Source organism: Chinchilla lanigera, unplaced genomic scaffold (assembly GCF_000276665.1).
Source record: "Chinchilla lanigera isolate Chin_1 unplaced genomic scaffold, ChiLan1.0 scaffold00050, whole genome shotgun sequence".
NCBI classification, from domain to species: Eukaryota; Metazoa; Chordata; class Mammalia; order Rodentia; family Chinchillidae; genus Chinchilla; species Chinchilla lanigera.
This window is the reverse complement of record NW_004955451.1, coordinates 17889576-17907197: the sequence shown is the minus strand read 5'-3', so window position 1 is coordinate 17907197 and position 17622 is coordinate 17889576. Positions and strand designations below refer to the sequence as shown.

The 17622-nt window shown below is 56.4% G+C and overlaps 2 protein-coding genes across 2 annotated transcripts in view; one reads left to right on the top strand and one right to left on the bottom strand.

Moving 5' to 3' along the window:
* Spata32 (spermatogenesis associated 32) overlaps positions 1-10445 on the top strand; it is a 10948-nt gene extending 503 nt beyond the window's left edge. The window contains exons 2-5 of the mRNA XM_005394574.2: positions 7934-7988; positions 8673-8733; positions 8966-9912; positions 10320-10445. Of these exons, the coding sequence (XP_005394631.1) occupies positions 7934-7988; positions 8673-8733; positions 8966-9912; positions 10320-10404 (1148 nt within the window). The 3' untranslated portion in view covers positions 10405-10445. The remainder of the gene's footprint in view (positions 1-7933; positions 7989-8672; positions 8734-8965; positions 9913-10319) is intronic.
* A 3069-nt stretch (positions 10446-13514) lies between these two features.
* Fmnl1 (formin-like 1) overlaps positions 13515-17622 on the bottom strand; it is a gene marked incomplete at its 5' end in the record, with an annotated part of 17667 nt that continues 13559 nt past the window's right edge. Inside the window, 7 exon segments of the mRNA XM_013519160.1 lie at positions 13515-13826; positions 14224-14344; positions 14472-14567; positions 14676-14777; positions 14939-15102; positions 15230-15359; positions 15449-15514. Coding sequence (XP_013374614.1) covers positions 13723-13826; positions 14224-14344; positions 14472-14567; positions 14676-14777; positions 14939-15102; positions 15230-15359; positions 15449-15514 — 783 coding nt within the window.

The window sequence follows — 17622 nt, the reverse complement described above, 5'->3', positions numbered from 1 at the left end:
GTGCGCGCCGTGCGCGTGCTCGCCCCCGGCTAAGTTCCGCGGCGCGTTCTCGGGTCCTCTGCGCGAAGACAGCGTCTTGTGCCCTGGAAACAACTTGGGGATTGTCGCAAACGGCAGATAATCCTGGAAAGTCGCTGCCGGTCGTGCTTTTTGGTGCTTGGAGCTCACGGGAAGGAGTTTCGTCCTCGTGTTTTCCGTGCTCGTGTGCGAGTGGGTTTGCGCCTCTGCGCCGGGGCCGTCGCTTCCCAGACGGACGTCAGGGCACCACTGAAAGGGCTTTTCCTGGGGACCGTCTCTCAGAAGGACTTGAGCCAGTGTTAAATATGTGAGGTACCGCGACCACCAGAGAGCCTCGTAGCCCTGCTCAAAGCTCACAGGCGCTTTGAACCGCTTCTGCGCTCCCAGGCCGACTCGGGTGGGCTAAGCCCAGTCCAGACATAGGTTGGACAGCTCGGTTTGCAGAAGAGGAAACACATTTGAGTCAGACTTTCAGGGGCGTAGGGTATTGTTTTCCGGCTCTGAGAAACACAGACACGGAGGCACAGAAGGGTCTGAGCTCAGTCAGAGAAGGCAGCAGGAGGCCAAGGGAACAAAGGAGGCAGAAGCAGCACCACGCAGCACCTCTGAGGCCGCCTGGAGCTGGCCTGGCCAGAGGCAGGCGTGGCTGCCAAGACTGGCTGGAGGCCTGAGCCTTTCAGACAGCACAGCCCCTTGAGGGCTTGGCGCCAGCCAGGCATGCTGGGCAGCAGCACACTGCCTCCTCTCAGACGGGTCGGAGCCCCACAGTGCCCGGAAGGAGGGAGGCCCCGGTTTGGATGCGCTGCGGTGCTGGGAGACAGAGAAGCAGGCAGGTGGCAAAGAGCTGCATCCGAGACCAGCATCGCAGCTGGGAAGGTCGGGAGGCTGTGAGAGTGAGGCGGCACACACACTCGGCTTTCTAGTCTCAGTGAGGGTGGAGGCTCAGCTGGGCAAGGGGCTGGCAAGGGAGACCCTCGGCCCCGGCAGCCATGTTGCCCTGCTGGTCTGAATGCACAGGAAGTAGAGGTGAAAAATGTAAAGCCCGTGGTGGTGCATGCCCAGCACTCTGGGAGGCTGAAGCAGGAGGGTCGCAAGTTCAAGCCCAGCCCAAGCAACTTAGTGAGACCCTCTCAAAATTTAAAAAACAAGGAAATGTAGGATAAACCCCAGAGTTTGGTGGAATAAGGATAGGAATTTTGTTTCTCTGAAAAGACATTTGCTGAGCACCCACCTTGGGCCAGATGCCCTGCTAGACAGAGATGTAAAGTGAGCCCCTCACTTGCCCCCAAAGGGTTAGAGTTAGGGTGCGGCAGGAGGTCTGGAGCCACCTCACGAGCAGCCCATCACCTAGTGTCATGGGTGGGTCCAAAGGCCTCTGGGGACGTTTGAACCCTCATCATCGCAACAGGACATGGGAGCATGGGGGCAGCACATGGCGCAGGGTGCTTCCCCAGTCCCAGTCACCTTGAGGAGGAAGGTGCAGGCGGCAGCTGGAGGCTGGGTCTGGGGCTGAGCAGGAATGAGGACAGGAAACAGGCTGGAAAGCAGCATGGGGGCGGGCCGGTCTGCTCCTCTCCCAGTGGAGCCCCACTGCAGAGCCTCGCCTGAGCTGAGGCTCCGCACTTCCGGCCAAGCTGGAGAGCATTGAGCGGGTCCTTTGGCGACCAGCAGGGCCCCCCACAGCCCAGCCGCTCCTCACAGCGCCAGGTGCTCCCTGGAACAAGGGCTCTGCCTCGGCGCCCTCATCTCCGCGCCCACAGGCTTGCCCCGGGTGCGAGTGCCACCGCTGTCCCCACCACCGCCAGTTTCAGCCTGCTGGCCCTTGGTTAGCTGGATGCAGTTAGATTTTTATTTTTCACCCACGTTAACAGTAAGGTAATGTTTTAGTGTCCCTCGCTTTCTGTCTTTCTCTTCGGCTTTCCTGCTTGCTTGCTTCCTCCCCAAAATTCTAACCCACATTTTTAGTTGTTAATACCAAGATTGGTAACATTTACATTGTCCTGTGATCACAGTCATGTTTCCCAAATACTGTGTGTGTACTGACTCTAAAAGCTGAAAGTTCATGTACAAGTTCCAATTTTTTTTGGTATCAGGAATTAAACTCAGGATCTTGCCCTTGCCAGGCAGGCGCTTGTGCCCCTGAGCTGTGTCCCAGCCCACAAGTTCTGATTTACTGTGACTGTTGCTCACTGCAGAGCCAGGAGAGCTGCTGCACTAACTTTTTCTCTCCTAGGCGGCGTTTTGCCTCTCCCAGAGCTTCTCATTGCTGTTCTTAAGCCCTTTGCTGTTATCGTAGTGTTTCTGCAAGTAATTCTCCTGGTCAAGTATTTCATCATGTTCTCCTCCTTCAGACTTACTGCCTGAACCCTCCACCCTCCTGCCTCCGTGTGAACTGGCCCTCAGCCTCTCTGCAGCTCCCATGTGGGGCTGACCCTTGCTGGGAGGGCAAACCGCACCCTTCTTGGTTCCTTGGGTCACACAATCATTTTGCTTTAACACATAATTTCAATTTCTTAAAGAAAGAGAAATACTTTTTCTCTGTCTTTCCATGTCTGAAGTGACAGTTTGGCTAGGTATAAAAATCTGAGGTAAAATGTATTCTCCTCAATTTTAAAGGCACTCATTGCTAATTCTTCTGCCAGTATGATTTTCCTCCCCATGTGGATCATTGGGTTTTCCTCTTTTGAAATATTCAGGCTTTCTTTGTTCTTGATGTAATGGACTTCCCTTTTTTTTTTTTTTTTTTTTTTTTTTTTTTAGACAGAGGCAGGGTCTCACTATGTAATTCAAGCTGGCCTTGAACTCATCAGGTACCCCAGGCTGGCCTTGAACTCACAGCAATCCTCCTGCCTCAGCCTCCCTTTCTTTTTTTTTTTTTAGACAGAGACAGGGTCTCACTATGTAATTCAGGCTGAACAAAACACAACTCAGGTACTCTGTACAGGGGCAAGAAAAAAGACGCCTTGAGGGCATCTCAGATATTAGCAAGACCCCACACATTGCAGGTTCAAGGGAGAAAAAGTATAAAATTTCATTTGAGAACAGAGTCCCTGGATTGCCTGTTCATTCGTGCAATCTTGAACTCATCATGTACCCCAGGCTGGCCTTGAACTCACAGCAATCCTCCTGCCTCAGCCTCCCAAGTGCTGGATTACAGGTGTGTGCCCAGTGCCCAGACTATTCAAGCAAGTGGTGTTCAGCATTCATTGAGCTCTTTTAAGGCAATGACATCCTCCATTCAGCTCAGAAAAATTTTTATTTTTTTCATGTTTTCTTGCTGGATCTCATTTTAGAATTCATAACTGGATCTCCTGTTGGTCCTTTTCTTTCACATTATCTTGATATTTTGATTCCACTCCTAGGCGTATTCTCTGTGCTTTATTTTCCAATTCTATTTGTCAAAACTCTTTTCTTCCATACTTTTTTCATAGAGGCTGGGCCCCCTTTGGCCATGACTGCCTGGACCGCTGAATTTGGGGATACACTCCCCTAGGCAGTCCTGAATGAACAGGCAATCCAGGGATTCTGTTCTCAAATGAAAGTTTATACTTTTTCTCCCTTGAACCTGCAATGTGTGGGGTCTTGCTAATATCTGAGATGCCCTCAAGGCGTCTTTTTTCTTGCCCCTGTACAGAGTACCTGAGTTGTGTTTGTTTTGTTTTGTTTTGTTTTGTTTTGTTTTTTGTCTTTTTGATACAGGGTTTCACTATGCTGTTCAGGCTGGCCTTAAACAGACTTTGTACCCCAGGCTGGCCTCAAACTTGCAGTGATCCTCCTGCCTCAGCCTCCTGAGTGCTAGGATTACAGGCATGCACCACCATACCCAGCCCACCTAGTTTATCTTTAATGCTAATCTTTTCAGCAACCAAGCTCTCCATTGCCCCAACTTGGCAGACACTTCCTTTCTGGTAAAACTGCCAGTTTTTGAAATCATTCAGTTTTGCTCTTTGCTACTGCTATAAATCTGACTAAAACTGGGCATGGTGGCGCATGCCTGAAATCCCAGCACTCGGGGAAGCTGAGGCAGGAGGATCGTTGCGAGTTTGAGACCAGCCTGGGCTACAAAGTGAGCTCAAGGCCAGCCTGAACTGTGTAGGAAGACCCTGTCTCAAAAAGACCAAAAGAAAGAAAAAAAAGAAATCTGACTAGAAGCGCCCAGCAGTATCCATGACACAGTCTGAAAGTTAGGCTGCTTGAAATTTCTTCTGCCAGATTAATTAGTCTGCCTCCTTCATCTCTCTCACGGTCTAGGGACATGGGTAAAATGTAGACAGATTTTCTCCCTAAGCATAACATGCATGGCCTTTAGTCCAGTTGCCAATGGCGTCCTTGTTCCCAGCTGAACCCTCATGAACCTGAGCCTGGCCTTTACTGTCTGCCTTTGTATCAGCATTCTGCGCCCTGACCAGAGTCTCCCATTAGGCTGTGCTCACAACATTGCAGGGCTGCTCTAACCTACACCTCCAACCTTTCCAAACTCTTTCTGCGCACCTGTTCCAGAGGCTGCTAAACCATGAAGTCAGGTACAGTCACATCAGGGACCCCCTTTCATGGTACCATTTTCCATGTTGTCACTTTCTCCTCGCTAGTATAAAATGCCTGACTTAACCACAACTTAAAGGAGGAGAGATTTCGGCTCACAGTTGCAGTGGGTTTCGTCCACGGTCAGCTGGCTCCAAGGTGGAACGGCATGGCAGGAGAGAGCTTCTCACTGCACGGTGGCCCAGAAGCAGAGAGAGGGCAGGAGCCAAGATCAGAATACACTCCAAGCCATGTCCTCAGTGCTTGGGTGTGGTGGCACACAGCACTTGGGAGGCTGAGGCAGGAGGATCACTGAGTTTAAGGCCAGCCTCAGCTACATAGTAAATTCAAGGCCAGCCTGGCTGCATAGTGAGACTTTGTCTCAAAAACAAAAAAATAAAATCATGTCCTCAGTGACCACTCTTCTGGCCAGGCCCCACCTCTGGATGTTAGACTTTTAGGGAACATTGTATCTAAACCATAACAAAAAGGCTGGTTCTTTATGATCACTAAAGCTGGAAAATCCCTAACCAAAGATAAAGAGGGTAAAAGTCATCAGGAACAAAAGGAATAATATCACTACAGATTTTACAAATACAAAATGGGTAATATGGGAACACCATGAATAACTTATGTCAATCAATTTGACAGTTTATATAAAATGGACCAATTCCTTAAAAGATACAAATTCCAAAACCTCACTCAAGAATAGAGCAATTCTTGCTGGGCATGGTGGCGCACATCTGTAATCCCAGCATGCGGGAGGCTGAGGCAGGAGGATCACTGAGTTTGAGGCCAGCCTGTGCTATACAGTGAGTTCAAGGCCAATCTGAACTGCATAGGAAGACCATCTCAAATAACAAACAAAAAAAGAATAGAGCAGTTCTGGAGCTGGGTGGTGGCAACAGCTGTGCAGCCGTGACTGGACCTACTGTCCCAAACTGTACACTCACATATGGTTAAAATGGGGCTGGAATACAGCTCAGTATAGAGCATGGCTGAGCACACACAAGGCCCTGGGCTCAGCCCCCACAGTTAAGTACATAAATAAAAGGAGAAAAACATTAAAAATTGTCAACTTGGTTATATATATATTACCACACTAAAAAAGAATAGCCAAAAAACAGCCCTGTATCTAGATTTTGGGGGGCAGGTTTTGATCAGTACTCAGTATTGAGCCCAGGGCCTTCACCCTAAGCTAGATTCCAGATATATATTTATATATATGTAAAATTTTGAGACAAGAGTCACTAAATCACCCAGGCTGAGTTCAAACTTGCCAGCCTCAGCCTTGAAAAGTGCTTGGAGGGCCGGGGATGTAGCTCGGCAGCACAGCGCCTGCCTGGCAAACGCAAGGCCTTGTGTTTGATTCCCCGTACAAAAAAAGAAGGAAAGAAAAATGCCAAGATTGCAAGAATGTGCTATCAATGCCTAGCTCTACCTAGCTCTTAAATTTAAATATATAACTGACAATCATCCCATATCTCCAGGCTCAAGTTCAAAACCTTCACTTGCAGAAAAATTATATAATTGAAGAGAAAATACTTTCAAGTCATTCTATGAAACCAGCATTACTCATATCAATATCTGAAAAGCTCATTACAAGCAAAGAAAATTAGACACCAATGGACCTCATAAATATATATGCAAAAAATCCAAAAAAATTAACGAAGCCTGGCATGGAAGTACACACCTGTCATCCCAGAACTCTGGGAGCCTGGGACAAGAGGATCACAAGTTTGAACCCAGCCTGGGTAATTTAGCAACTTAGCAAGACCCTGTCTCAAAATATTTTTTTTTTTTAGTTGGTTTCTTTTTTTTGTTTTGTTTGGTACCAGGAATTGAACTCAGGACCTTGCACTTGCCAGGCAGGCTCCTTGCCACTGAGCTATATCCCTGGGCCCGTAAAACAATTTTTTAAAGGACTGGAAATGTAGCTCAATGTGAAGTCCCTACAACCAAAAAATGTGACCAGATTACATAGTATAAGAAAGGATATCTGGTTTACCCCTAGTAAGGCAAGACTGATACAACAGTAAGAGAAACCATTTAGCCCATACATTAATGTATTGTAACATATATGACAAATACAGTATGTTAACAGAATAGTTTTTTAAAAATTATTATGTCAATAAATGCAAAAAAAGGGGGAGGGTACTGAACAAAATCCTGCATCCCTAGACACAATCCAAGCAAACCAGGAAAGAATTTCCTCAGCCTGATAAAAGGCATCTATGAAAAAAAAAAAAAAAAAAAAAACCTACCGCTAACATCATGCTTAGTGGTGAAATACTTGCCCACACAGCAAAGATGTGCCATCCCTCCTAGTCACCGTTGTATGGAGGAGGTTCCCAATGCAATCAAGCAAGACAGAGAGGAGAGTCCAGACTGGGAAGTCTGTGCAGAGGGTGCTATGTGGTTTATATTCTTGTAAAAGTTACCAGAGCCAGCCACAGTGGTGCACACCTGTAACCCAGCTACTCAGGAGGTTGAGGGCAGCCTAACCAACCCAACAGGATGCTCTCAAAAAAAAAAAAATAGAGGCTAGGTGTAGTGGTGCACGCCTATAATCCCAGCACTCAGGAGGCTGAGGCAGGAGGATCGTTGTGACTTCAAGACTAGCCTGGGCTACAAAGTGAGCTCAAGGCCATCCTGAACTGCATAGTGAGACCCTGTCTCAAAAAGACAAAAAAAATAAAGAGACTAGGGATGTATCTCCACACACCCTAATTTTGACCCCCTCCAAAAAAGGCTACTAGAACTACTATTTTAGCATGGGAACAAGACTAATATGTTTCTGTATACACACAACTGAAAATTGAAATTATTTGATATAGGGGGCTGGGGATTTAGCTCAGCAGCACAGCACCTGCCTGGCAAGCACAAGGTCCTGAGTTCAATTCTTGGTACCAGAAAAAAGCCAAAAAAAAAAAAAAATTATTTGATATATATCACAGAGTGTCACTTGAATCCACGTCAGACCACTCCTATGTCAGGTGCAGTCAGGCCCCAGGTCAGGTCAACTTCAGGTTATTCTTCCAGCCCCAAGAGCTGCGATGAGTCTCTCGCTGTGCTCCACAGTTGGCAGTTAGGGCCAGGGCTCTGCAGCCTGTGTGCAGGTCACTTTGGCAGCCGTTAAGCCCTGCGGATGCTGTCGGAGGGGTATGGTCATTCTGGGCCGGACACTGTGCCCTCCGTCAGTGGGAGGGTGGGCTGTGGAGTCAACTTAGGGCATGGTGACAGCAGACCCCAGAGGCCCGAGGAGGCCAAAAGGGCATGTGGGTGGAATGGTTGTGGGAGCAGGACAGGCGCCAGCCAAGGGCCGGGCAAGAACCACAGCGCGGGGAGGGGAAGAGGTGGAGGCAGCTGGGCCCTCACCTCCTTCTCCCACCAGGTGGCGGCGTGTTCCCCTGCTGTGGCAAGGAGGCAGTGGAGGTCCTGGAGCCCCAGTGAGAACGAACCCCTCACCACAGGGCCCCGCCCCACCGGACCCAGCACCCTACACCCCACACCTAGGGCCTCCTCCATCTTGCCTGTTTCCAGAGCTCCCCAGGCCCGGGTGCTGGTCCCCAGCCTCTGTCTCTGCCTCTGCCCCTGACGTGAGAAGGGGTCAGGGTGCAGGTACAGCAGAAACCTGCGTGGGAGCCCTGTCTGAGGTGGGGTGGCATTCACCTGGCAGGAGTGGGGTCACCACACCCAAGCACGGAGACCAGGGAACAGGGCATCTCCACTTGCACCTCCTGGTCAGCTCTCTGGATCCCTCCAGCCAGGAGTGGCAGCTGGGGAGGAGGCGGTGTTGCCACTTCCCATTCACCAGCTCCCCCAGGGCTGGACGGAGGTGCCAGGCCTCAGCTTTGCCCCTGCACCCAGCTCAGCAGCTAGGGAAGAGCTGTCCAGCTCCACAGCGGGTCCTGAGCTCTGTGAAGCTCAAGAATGGGCTGGGATGTGGTACAGTGGTCAGCACTAGCCTAGCAGTAGAGGCACCAGGTTCCACAAATAAAAAAGGAACAGCCCCTAGAGCTCCTGTGGCAGTGGGGAGCCAGGCCGTCTCACCAGCCCTGCGTGAAGCAAGGGCCCTCCTGCCCTAAACCACTGCCTGTGGGGCCACACCCACCCAGAGTCCTCTACCTCAGGATCGACTTCATCCACTGCAGCTTCCACCCCCAGGTGGCACAAGAGGGAGACAGGACTGCGGTGAGTTTTGGGGTCACCTCTCCTGGGGCAGTAGCAGGCAGGGAGCCCCATGGAGCCCGTGGTTCCTGCTCCTGACCATTCCAGGAACCCTCGGGCCATACCAGTGTGGACCCCTGCCCATACCACCTCCCAGAGAGGGCTCCTAAAGGGACACTAGGTGTGGGAGGGGCACCACAAGGCCTGGGTGGGGTACCCAGCTCAGCCCCCATAGCATTTAGCTGAAACCTTCCAGCTGGAGACGGAATTGCTAGCTCAGGAGCCGGATCCAGACTCAGTCCCTGAGCTGGAGAGCCTGGAGAGGGAGCCGTCACCGCGCCCAGCTCCCTGGCCCCAGCCCGAGCCCGAGCCCGAGCCCGAGCCCGAGTCTGAGCCCGAGCCCGAGCCCGAGCCTGCCCAGGACAACTGCTGGAAGGTGACCACCCTGGTACTGTGCCATGAAAGCTCCCTGCGGCCAGCGGCCCCCAGGCACCAGTGTGTCAGGGAGAAGGCCCCAGTGTCCCCCAAGAGCTGCTGTACCCAGACCTCCAAGCATCTGTTCTGGGCCGACAAGCTTGTGCAGGCGTCAGACCACAGTCTGCAGAGGGCGACGGGCAGGCAGGGCAATCAAGGCAGCACAAAGAGCACCAGGCGCCTGGGGCCGGTGTCAGAGAAGCAGCCCACGGGCCCCAGCGCCTGCCCAGCTCTCACAGCCACAAGCCCCCAGCCACCGCCAGGCCCCCGGCCACCGCCAGGCCCCCGGCCACCGCCAGGCCCCCGGCCACCGCCAGGCCCCCGGCCACCGCCAGGCCCCCAGCCACCACCAGGCCCCCAGCCACCGCCAGGCCTCCAGCCACCGCCAGGACCTCAGCCGCAAACCATCGGGCTGGTAGAGGTGGTCCACTTTGCAACAGCCCTAGCCGTGGCCTCCTCCAGCTGCATGGACCTGCCCAGCTTGGGACATAAGAGCAAAGCTCCATCCCAGGGGGCTGTGGAGCCTTCACCTAGGCCCACCCAGCCCACCTTGGACAAGGAAGAGCTGCTGGAGAAGCCACCAAAAGCTGGGGGTCAGGAAGACAAGCATCAGCTTTTCTCTTACCTGGACTTCAGCACCCAAGGGCTCCAGAGTGCCACCATCGAAGGGAAAGTGAAGTTTCTCCAGACCGGAGCCGAGTCCCCCCAGCTGCAGGGAGCCAACGAAGAGTGAGTGCAGCAGCCTCAGGCCGGGCCGCTGTGGGTGAGGGTGGCAGGGGATGCACATGTCGCCCCAGCCTCAGTGACCTCACAGAGCCCGTGGAAACAAGATTCCAGGAAACAGAGGTGCAGGACTGAGGCACAGGCAGCCTCAGAGGCCTGGGGCTAGAGGGCTGCTCCCTGTGTGGGGCCAGGGTAGGGAGCTAGGAGAGTGGCCACAGGACAGGTCAGGAAGGCTCTGCTCTGCCGGTGTCTGCCCTGCGGGGTCAGGGCACCTCTGGGAGTGGAAGGAATGGGGCGCTCAGTGCCCATGACAAAGACACAGGAGGGGAGGTGTGGGGAGCAGGAGCCCTCATCTCCCAGGGCCCCACCCCCAGCCCTCAAGGCAGCCTAGCAGTACTCTCTCTGTCTTGCAGCTCGGTGCAGGGGACCAAGAAAGGGAATCCATTATTGCTGAAAATCCATTTTAAGATGTCGTCCTCCTCTACCCTGGAGAAGTGACTACCAGAAACAGTAAAGCCTCCAGTGCTGGCCCAGCTCCACCCTCTGTGTGATGCTCCTGAGCAGTGAGCCCTGGGACGACACCCCTTGTCAGCTGCCGGCCCACACTGCTCCTGGCCATGCGTCTCACCTGCTCACTCCCGGGGCAGTCCCTTTGTAGCCACCTAGCCAGATCTCTGGGCTTGGACATGCCTGGGGGGCCGCAGAGCCTCTCTGAGCCTTCAGCTTCTTAGGCCCAAAGCCAGGGATACACTCACTAGCCAGCGAGTCTGAAGGGTGTCCTTCCTGTCCCTCTGTGGGAAAGGCCTGATGGGAGGGCTTGGAGGAGGGAAGACTGAGGTCTGGCGAACGGTCCTCCAAGGGGAAAGCCTTGAGCCAGAGGTACCCAAAATGCAGGGAAGAAGCCCATCCCAGCTGTCTGGGAGGCTGAGGCAGGAAGACTGCAAGTTGAAAGCCAGCCTGGGCCTCTTAGTGAGACCCTGTCTTAAAATAAATAAAAAGGGCTGGGGATGTCACTCAGTGCAAGGTGCTAGGTTCAGTCTCTACAACCAGGAAGAGCCCATGTGTAACGGTGCCTGTCCTCCTGGAACCCACACACGTGCACCCCGTCAGCCTTCACAGAGACACCCACACACACACAGGAAGCACACGGCACACTCGCCAGGGCACTCGCATGTCCACCAAAGTCATGCACACAAGACATGCAAATGCACAGGCCGCCTGTGGCTCCTGGGGAAGGCCGCGTGGGGTTGTCCAGCCCTAGGGGGCGTGGCGTGGGGAGGGTGCAGAGGGGCGGGGAAGGGGATGGGCCACAGGGCCCTGGTGGGCTTTGGACCAACTGTGGGCCTCAGGTGCTCAGCTTCATGCGTCTCAGGAGCTGGGAGAGGCACAGGAGGGACCAGGGCCTGGAAGCTGGGCTCAGACAGGGCTGGGGTAGAGGGCAGAGGGCAGGGAGCTGAGGGGCACCAGCAGGAGAGGCCTGCCTGGTGGCCTAGAAGCCTGGCCAAGAGACACTGGGCTCTCTGGACTGTCTGGATGGCATGTTGTTATTTAATAAATTTTATTTTTTAGGGCAGTGTTAAGTGCACAGCAAAACTGAGCTCAAAGTGCAGAGTAAAACTCCTAGTCCTGCCCACACAGCCTCCTGCTTCAGAGGTACAGTGACCAGCACGGATGGCCCCAGCCCCAGCCCCAGCCCCAGCTGCCTGCCGGCTCTGACAAGTGGTACAGTGGCCAGCGTCTGCCACTGCAGTGTCACACAGAAAGGCCCTGCTGTCCTGGCGACCCTGCCTGCCCCCAACACCTCTGCTGTGGTTTTGTTTTTTCCAGAATGAGCTTTTCAAGTTGGCTTCTTTCACTTAGGAGTGTTCAGTTCAGCTTCCTCCAGGCCGTTTCGTGGCAGGGTAGCTCACTGCCTCTCAGCCACTGCCCAGATGTGCCGTGGGTCATTTATCCGTTCACCCACTGAAGTTACCTTGGATGTTCCAAGTGTGGGCGACTGAGAATAAAGGTGCCGTGAACACCTGGTTGCAGGTTGCAGGTTTTCGCATGGTTCACGCTTCCCTCATTTGGGTAAACACCAGGAAGTGCAGCCCGGTACCAGAGCGAAGGGTGAACAAAGGTGTGTAGAGCGTGGGTAAGTGGACAGGATGGAAAAGAGGAAAGGAAGAAGGAAAGAGTCAGTTCCCAGACGCACCGCATACAGGCGAAGGGGTCCCCGCTCCCCAAACAGCCTGTCCTGACTTGTCAGAGCCCGCTCAGTGGTCACTTTCTACATGACCAGGGGCTCTCAGGACCTGCTACCACCCGGCCGGGGGCTCAGAGCAGGCTGCCAGCTGGGACTCGCAAGCAGCCACTGCTGCCCTGAGGACTGGACCCCCGTGCCCAGGTTCCCAGATCCCACGTAGGGCTCACCATGCTGCGGCACGTCAACCTTTAGCGTCCAGGTCTGCAAGCCATGGACACAGACGGCAGGAAGTGCCCTGCAAATCACAAGCTTCCAGCTGCCCCACCAGCGGGGGTGAGGCTCTTTGAAGGCAGACTGGGCCTGGTTCCCACCCCTCCCCTGCGTCTTCCCCCACCTCCGTCCTCGGCCACCTCCAAGCACCGTCCTGATGCCCATGAGAGCTGCGGTGCTTTTTGGTTTTTGCCTACCATTCTGGATGGAGCCCAGGGCCTCACAAGAGACAAGAGTTCCCCACTGCACTGCATCCCCAGTCCTTACTATTTTTTTAGAGGGTCTAAGTTGTCCAGGCTGACCTGGAACTTGCAATCCTCCTGCCTCAGCCTTCCCAGTAGGTGAGATGACAAGTGTCCTATTTTTTTTAAAGCTTCCTCTTCCAGAAAGCCTACCCTTATCCCATGGCCTGAACACTGCCACTGAGTGAATCCTCCCGGATTAAGGCTCCCCCCAGAGCAGGCTCCACCCACCACCCTGGCAGCTGGGGGTTGTGCAACACCACATGGCCCCGAGATATGTGCAGGGTGGCCTTTCTCTGGGGCAGGCACTCTGCCCAGGTGACGGAGTGGGATGTCCCCACTGTGTGACGGGCAGGGCTGGTGCAATAGGGCGTCCCCAGCATATCTGTGACCTGCAACCTGCACACGCTGTGCTTCGAGATGCTGTCTAAAGTGGTTCATTGGCCAGGGTTGGTGTCCCACATCTCGGGGAGGGCTGTCTCCAGCTCCCCAGAAGGACTGGGGCATACACTCTTCCGCACCAGGACCCTAACACCCTGCAGACCCAGACTGGAACCCTGCGTTCTGGGTCACTCTCCTGAGTCCCAGGCCAAACACAAGAGGGTTCCCATCCTGTGTGGGTCCCCGAAACGGAAGAGAGGCCACTCTGTCCGGGGCCGGCTCGCCTACCTCTCCCGGCTCCAGCCCTCCCACCCCGCACTGAGGACAGGGACTAGGATGAGGGCCAGGCAGAGGGTGCGGAGGTGGGAGCACAGATGCAGCGGCACCAGTGGGCGGGCAGAGTGGGAGCAAAACCCAGGAAATGGGACAGAGCCTTGTGGAGGGAGGCAGCCAGGGAGCTGGGCAGGGGGCCCAGGGGACCCCACACAGGGACACTATGACAGAGGAAGAGCAGGCAAAGATGACGCGAGTCTTCTGCAAACATCTTTATTACTCTCGTATAAAAATAAGGCTCAGGGAGAGTCCTGGGGCCGAGGCCCAGGCCGGCAAGGTGGCCTCACAGGTCACAAGCCAGGCTCCCACCAAGTATGGCTGTCTCAGGGCCCAGGTTCTTGAAACATGCGGGGTCACAGCTGTCCTCGAGCGCCCGGGCCCCAGCATCCACCTGCCACCAGGCAGCTACAAGGCCAGGTCGGTGGCTACTTGCAGGGTGGGCGCCAGGGGGCGCCGGCGGGCGCTGCGGCGACCTGTGTCCGCGCGGATGTAGGGCTGGTTCCGCAAATCTGGAGCAGGGAAGACAGGCTCAGGAGCCGCTTGGAGAGGCACTAGGCCAGGGTCACCCACAAGGACCAGGCCGCATGCACATGGGAGGCTGCTGCAAAGTTGGCCAACCCAGTGTGTCCCGCACACACTGGCCAGGACAGGCTCAGACTCTGCTCCCAGGGCAGGGGTACCTGGGCTATAGGGGCAGCTCCTCCCCCAGGCTGGCCTCACAGAGGAGCCGGGATGTCCGCTTGCCCGTACGGGCCGTGAAGGGCACTGTCTTGAGCACTGAGGGATGAGGCACAGACAGAAACAAGAACAGAAAAACAGGCGGAAATAGGAAGCAGTGAGACAGCCAGAACCCTGTGGAGGAGAGCACAGCCCAGCACCGGAGGCTGGGACGGCTGCAGGCCCCACCTGTGAGGATGTCCTCGATGGCACCATCACGGTCACTCTCGTAGATAAGCGGCTCCTTCTGCTGCTTCCGCTTCAGCTCTGAGATGAGGTCCATCTGCTGGCGCCGTGCCCTGTGTGGAGACTTGGGGCGGGCCCCAGGATCAGCACCCCACACCTCTGCCCCTCACCCAGGGCTCCTGTCTCAGCTCCTCCCCACAGTCAGGGCAGGGAGGGTGCCGCACTACCTCACTGCCTGCCTTGGTGCCTACCTTGGGTGCAGGGGGCTCTCCCCGGCCGGAGGTGTCCATGCCCGCCTCCTGGGCAGCTGCTGCCTTCTTCCACTGCTCCACCTCCTGCTCTGCTCCCTAGAGGCAGGGCCACCGGTGAGGCCAGCGCCCTGCCTGTCCCACAGCCCCTGCCCAGGGCCAGCTGCAGCACCGCCCCCGCCCTGCCGCCCTCAGACCCCCACACACCTTATAGGCTTTGGTGAAGCGGCTGAAGAGGGAGAAGAACATGGAGGGGGATGTGGTCTTGGGGTTCTCTCCGAAGTACTCCACCACAGAGTCATAGGCCTCCTGCAAGCCCAGCCGTCAGCCACCAACTAGGGCCTGCTGGCCTGGCTGCCCAGTGCTCGCTGGATGCAGGTCACCACCCCCCATCAGGGTGGCCCCCAAACTCCTGCTGCACCCCAGGTGTGGCCGCAACCCCGCCTCCTGCTCCCCGTGCCGGCTCCCACCTGGGCCGTCTTGCTGTCGGCCAGCAGCTTGTCCATGGTGGGCGAGCTGGCCCTCAGGAACTCCTTGAGCACCGTGCAGTCGTCCTGCCGTGTGAACTCTCGCCGCGCCAGCTCCAGGCCCTGCTGCAGGCTGCGCACGTCGGCCAGGACGCTGTCCAGAGACACTGGGGGACAGCGTGGAGTCGAGGCAGCTCTTCCCAGTGGCACCCTAGGGCACCCAGTTTCTCCCAAACCATGACACTCCAGGGCCCCCGGACTGAGCCCTGCCCGCCAAAGACCCGAGCCCACTACCTGCGCCCGCCTTGTCCAGGAAGTGCAGCTCGCTGTGGAAACCAGACAGCTGCGGGTACTTCTCGGCAATGACTTTCACCAAGTAGTGCAGCAGCGTCTGCTTTCGGTCCGTGGACTTCATCTCCAGCAGCTGTGTGAGGAATGCATCAGCCCCCAGCCACAGCCGCCCCCTCCCCAGGCCGCACGGCCGCCCCCTCCCCAGGCCAGGCCCCTCCTCACTGCATCCAGGCTCTGCAGCCGGAAGCCGTAGGCCGCCCCTCGCTTGCTGCTGTTCATGTAGTTCCCAAAGGCCAGGACGATCTGCGAGGGCCAGGGTGAGATCAGCAGGCACCGGGGCTGGAGGAGCCCGCGAAAAAGCAGGGTGCACAGGGACAGCAACTCCTGCACACTCAACCCCACCGTGCAGAGCGGGCCCCTCACTCCCTGACACGTTTTGCGTCCTGTGGGTATGCAGGGTTGGCATGGTGGCACACCCAGTTCTGTCAATGCTGGCCGAAACCAGAATTAACGTCCCCTCCCTCCCAAGCTGTGAGGTCCCTGCCCTTCCAACAGCCACCTCTAGCCAGGTGTACTGATGCACACCTGTCACCCCAGCACTCTGGGAAGCTGAGGCAGCAGAGTTGACAGTAAGAGCCCAGCCTGGGTAGTTTAGGAACTTACCAAGACTCTGTCTCAAGATAAAAAAAATTTTAAAAGGCTGAAAACATAGCTCATGCCCAAAGACCCGAAGTTCAGGGGACAGTGGAAATGTTGATTTTTGTTTTTTAAAGACAAGGCCCCAAGTTCAATCTCCAAAAAACAAAAATCAACATCTCCACTGTCCCTTGACCTCTACTGGCGCAGCACCCCCAGGCCGGGCGTCAGGTGCTCCAGTGTCACAAGTGGTAGCCTTCTCTCTGCTGCACCCTGGGTGTGCAGGGCCTGGTCCCTGCCACTCCCCAGGACAGGCAGAGTGGCCACCGCCTGACCCCCTGCAGGGCGCTCACCTCCAGAATCTGGCGGAGTTTGTCGGAGGATTTGATGGACATGGAGGCCGCGATGATGGCGTGCAGTTGCTGGGGAAAGGGAGGGAAGGTGAGTGGGAGTCCTCTCCCCCTGGCCACCCGGCCACCCAGCCACCAGGCCCCACCACTGCCCGCATGGCACCGGCATGAGCAGCTGCGCTGTGTCGGGGAAGCTGCCCAGGAAGGTGAGCGTGGCCATGCGCTCAGGCAGGCGCGGGATGCGGCTGAAGCGCAGCATGAAGCGGTCCTCCTCCGACAGCTCCTCCAGCGGCCGCTGCTCCCGCTCGAAGCGGGCAATGAGGCTGCGCTCGTACTCCGTGGGCAGGAAGCGGGTCAGCAGCTCCAAGAAGTCCAGGCCCAGAACCTGCAGGTCATACCTGTGGGGGCAGAGAAGACCTCACAACCCTGCTCCTCTCGTGATGGGCAGATCATCAATGCTCAGACAACAAAGGCAGGAGTGGGTTCTGGCTAAGGGGGTGCCAGATGCCCAGCTGTGCAGCCTTCAGCCCGCTGCCAACCACTGGGCAAGGAGGCAGGGAGGAGGGGTCATCCCAGTCTGGAAACAGAGCTAGCCGCCGCACTCACATCTCGATGGCCTGGCAGATGCGGTCGGTGCCCAGGCTGCCCTTGCGCAAGGTAATAGCCAGGTTCTTGGCCCGGTTGGCCTCGATGAGCGTGGCCTGGCTAGGGCCCTTCTGTGCGGCCCTGCCCTTGAGGGCGCTGAGGTCCAGGCTGGGGCCCTGCGACTTGGTCTTGAACTGTTCCTCGAAGTCACTCATGTCCAGCTCCTGCGGAGAGAAGGGGGCGAGGCTGGGCCTAGGCCTTTTGGCCGTCACTGTGCTCAAAGCCACCAGCCTGTCCCTCACAGCCGCCGGCGAAGACCAGCCAGCAACCCTGCGTGACCAGCACTCTAAGACTCCTGGGAGCCGGGAGAAGCAGCACAAGAAAGAGCGGGAGGAGGAGGACCCAGCCACGGACCCGGCTTCCACCCCCAAACCTTCGGAGAGCTGTGCCGCCCGGCAGAGGGGCCGCGCGAGCTCAGACCCGCGCTGCGGCGCCCACGCGCGCCACCGCCGCGAGGATCCACCGCCCTGTGGCGGCCGCTCACCTGCAGCACCTTCTCGTCGTTGAGCTCGGTGAAGACGGTGCCCGTGATCTGACTGGGCTTCAGGGCCACCCAGTTCAGCAGCGGCATCCGGAACTTGGTCTGGATCGGCTTCTTGGCCTTCAAGCCTGGGAAGGGCGGGCGAGCTGCGGCGGGCGGGCGGACCGGGACCTGGTCGCGGGATAGGGACCCCCGGGGACGGGATAGGGGAGGGACGGGGGCGGGCGTCTGCGCCACTCACCTAGGCCGGTCTCTGCGCCCGGTCCACCAGGGGCGTCCGGGGG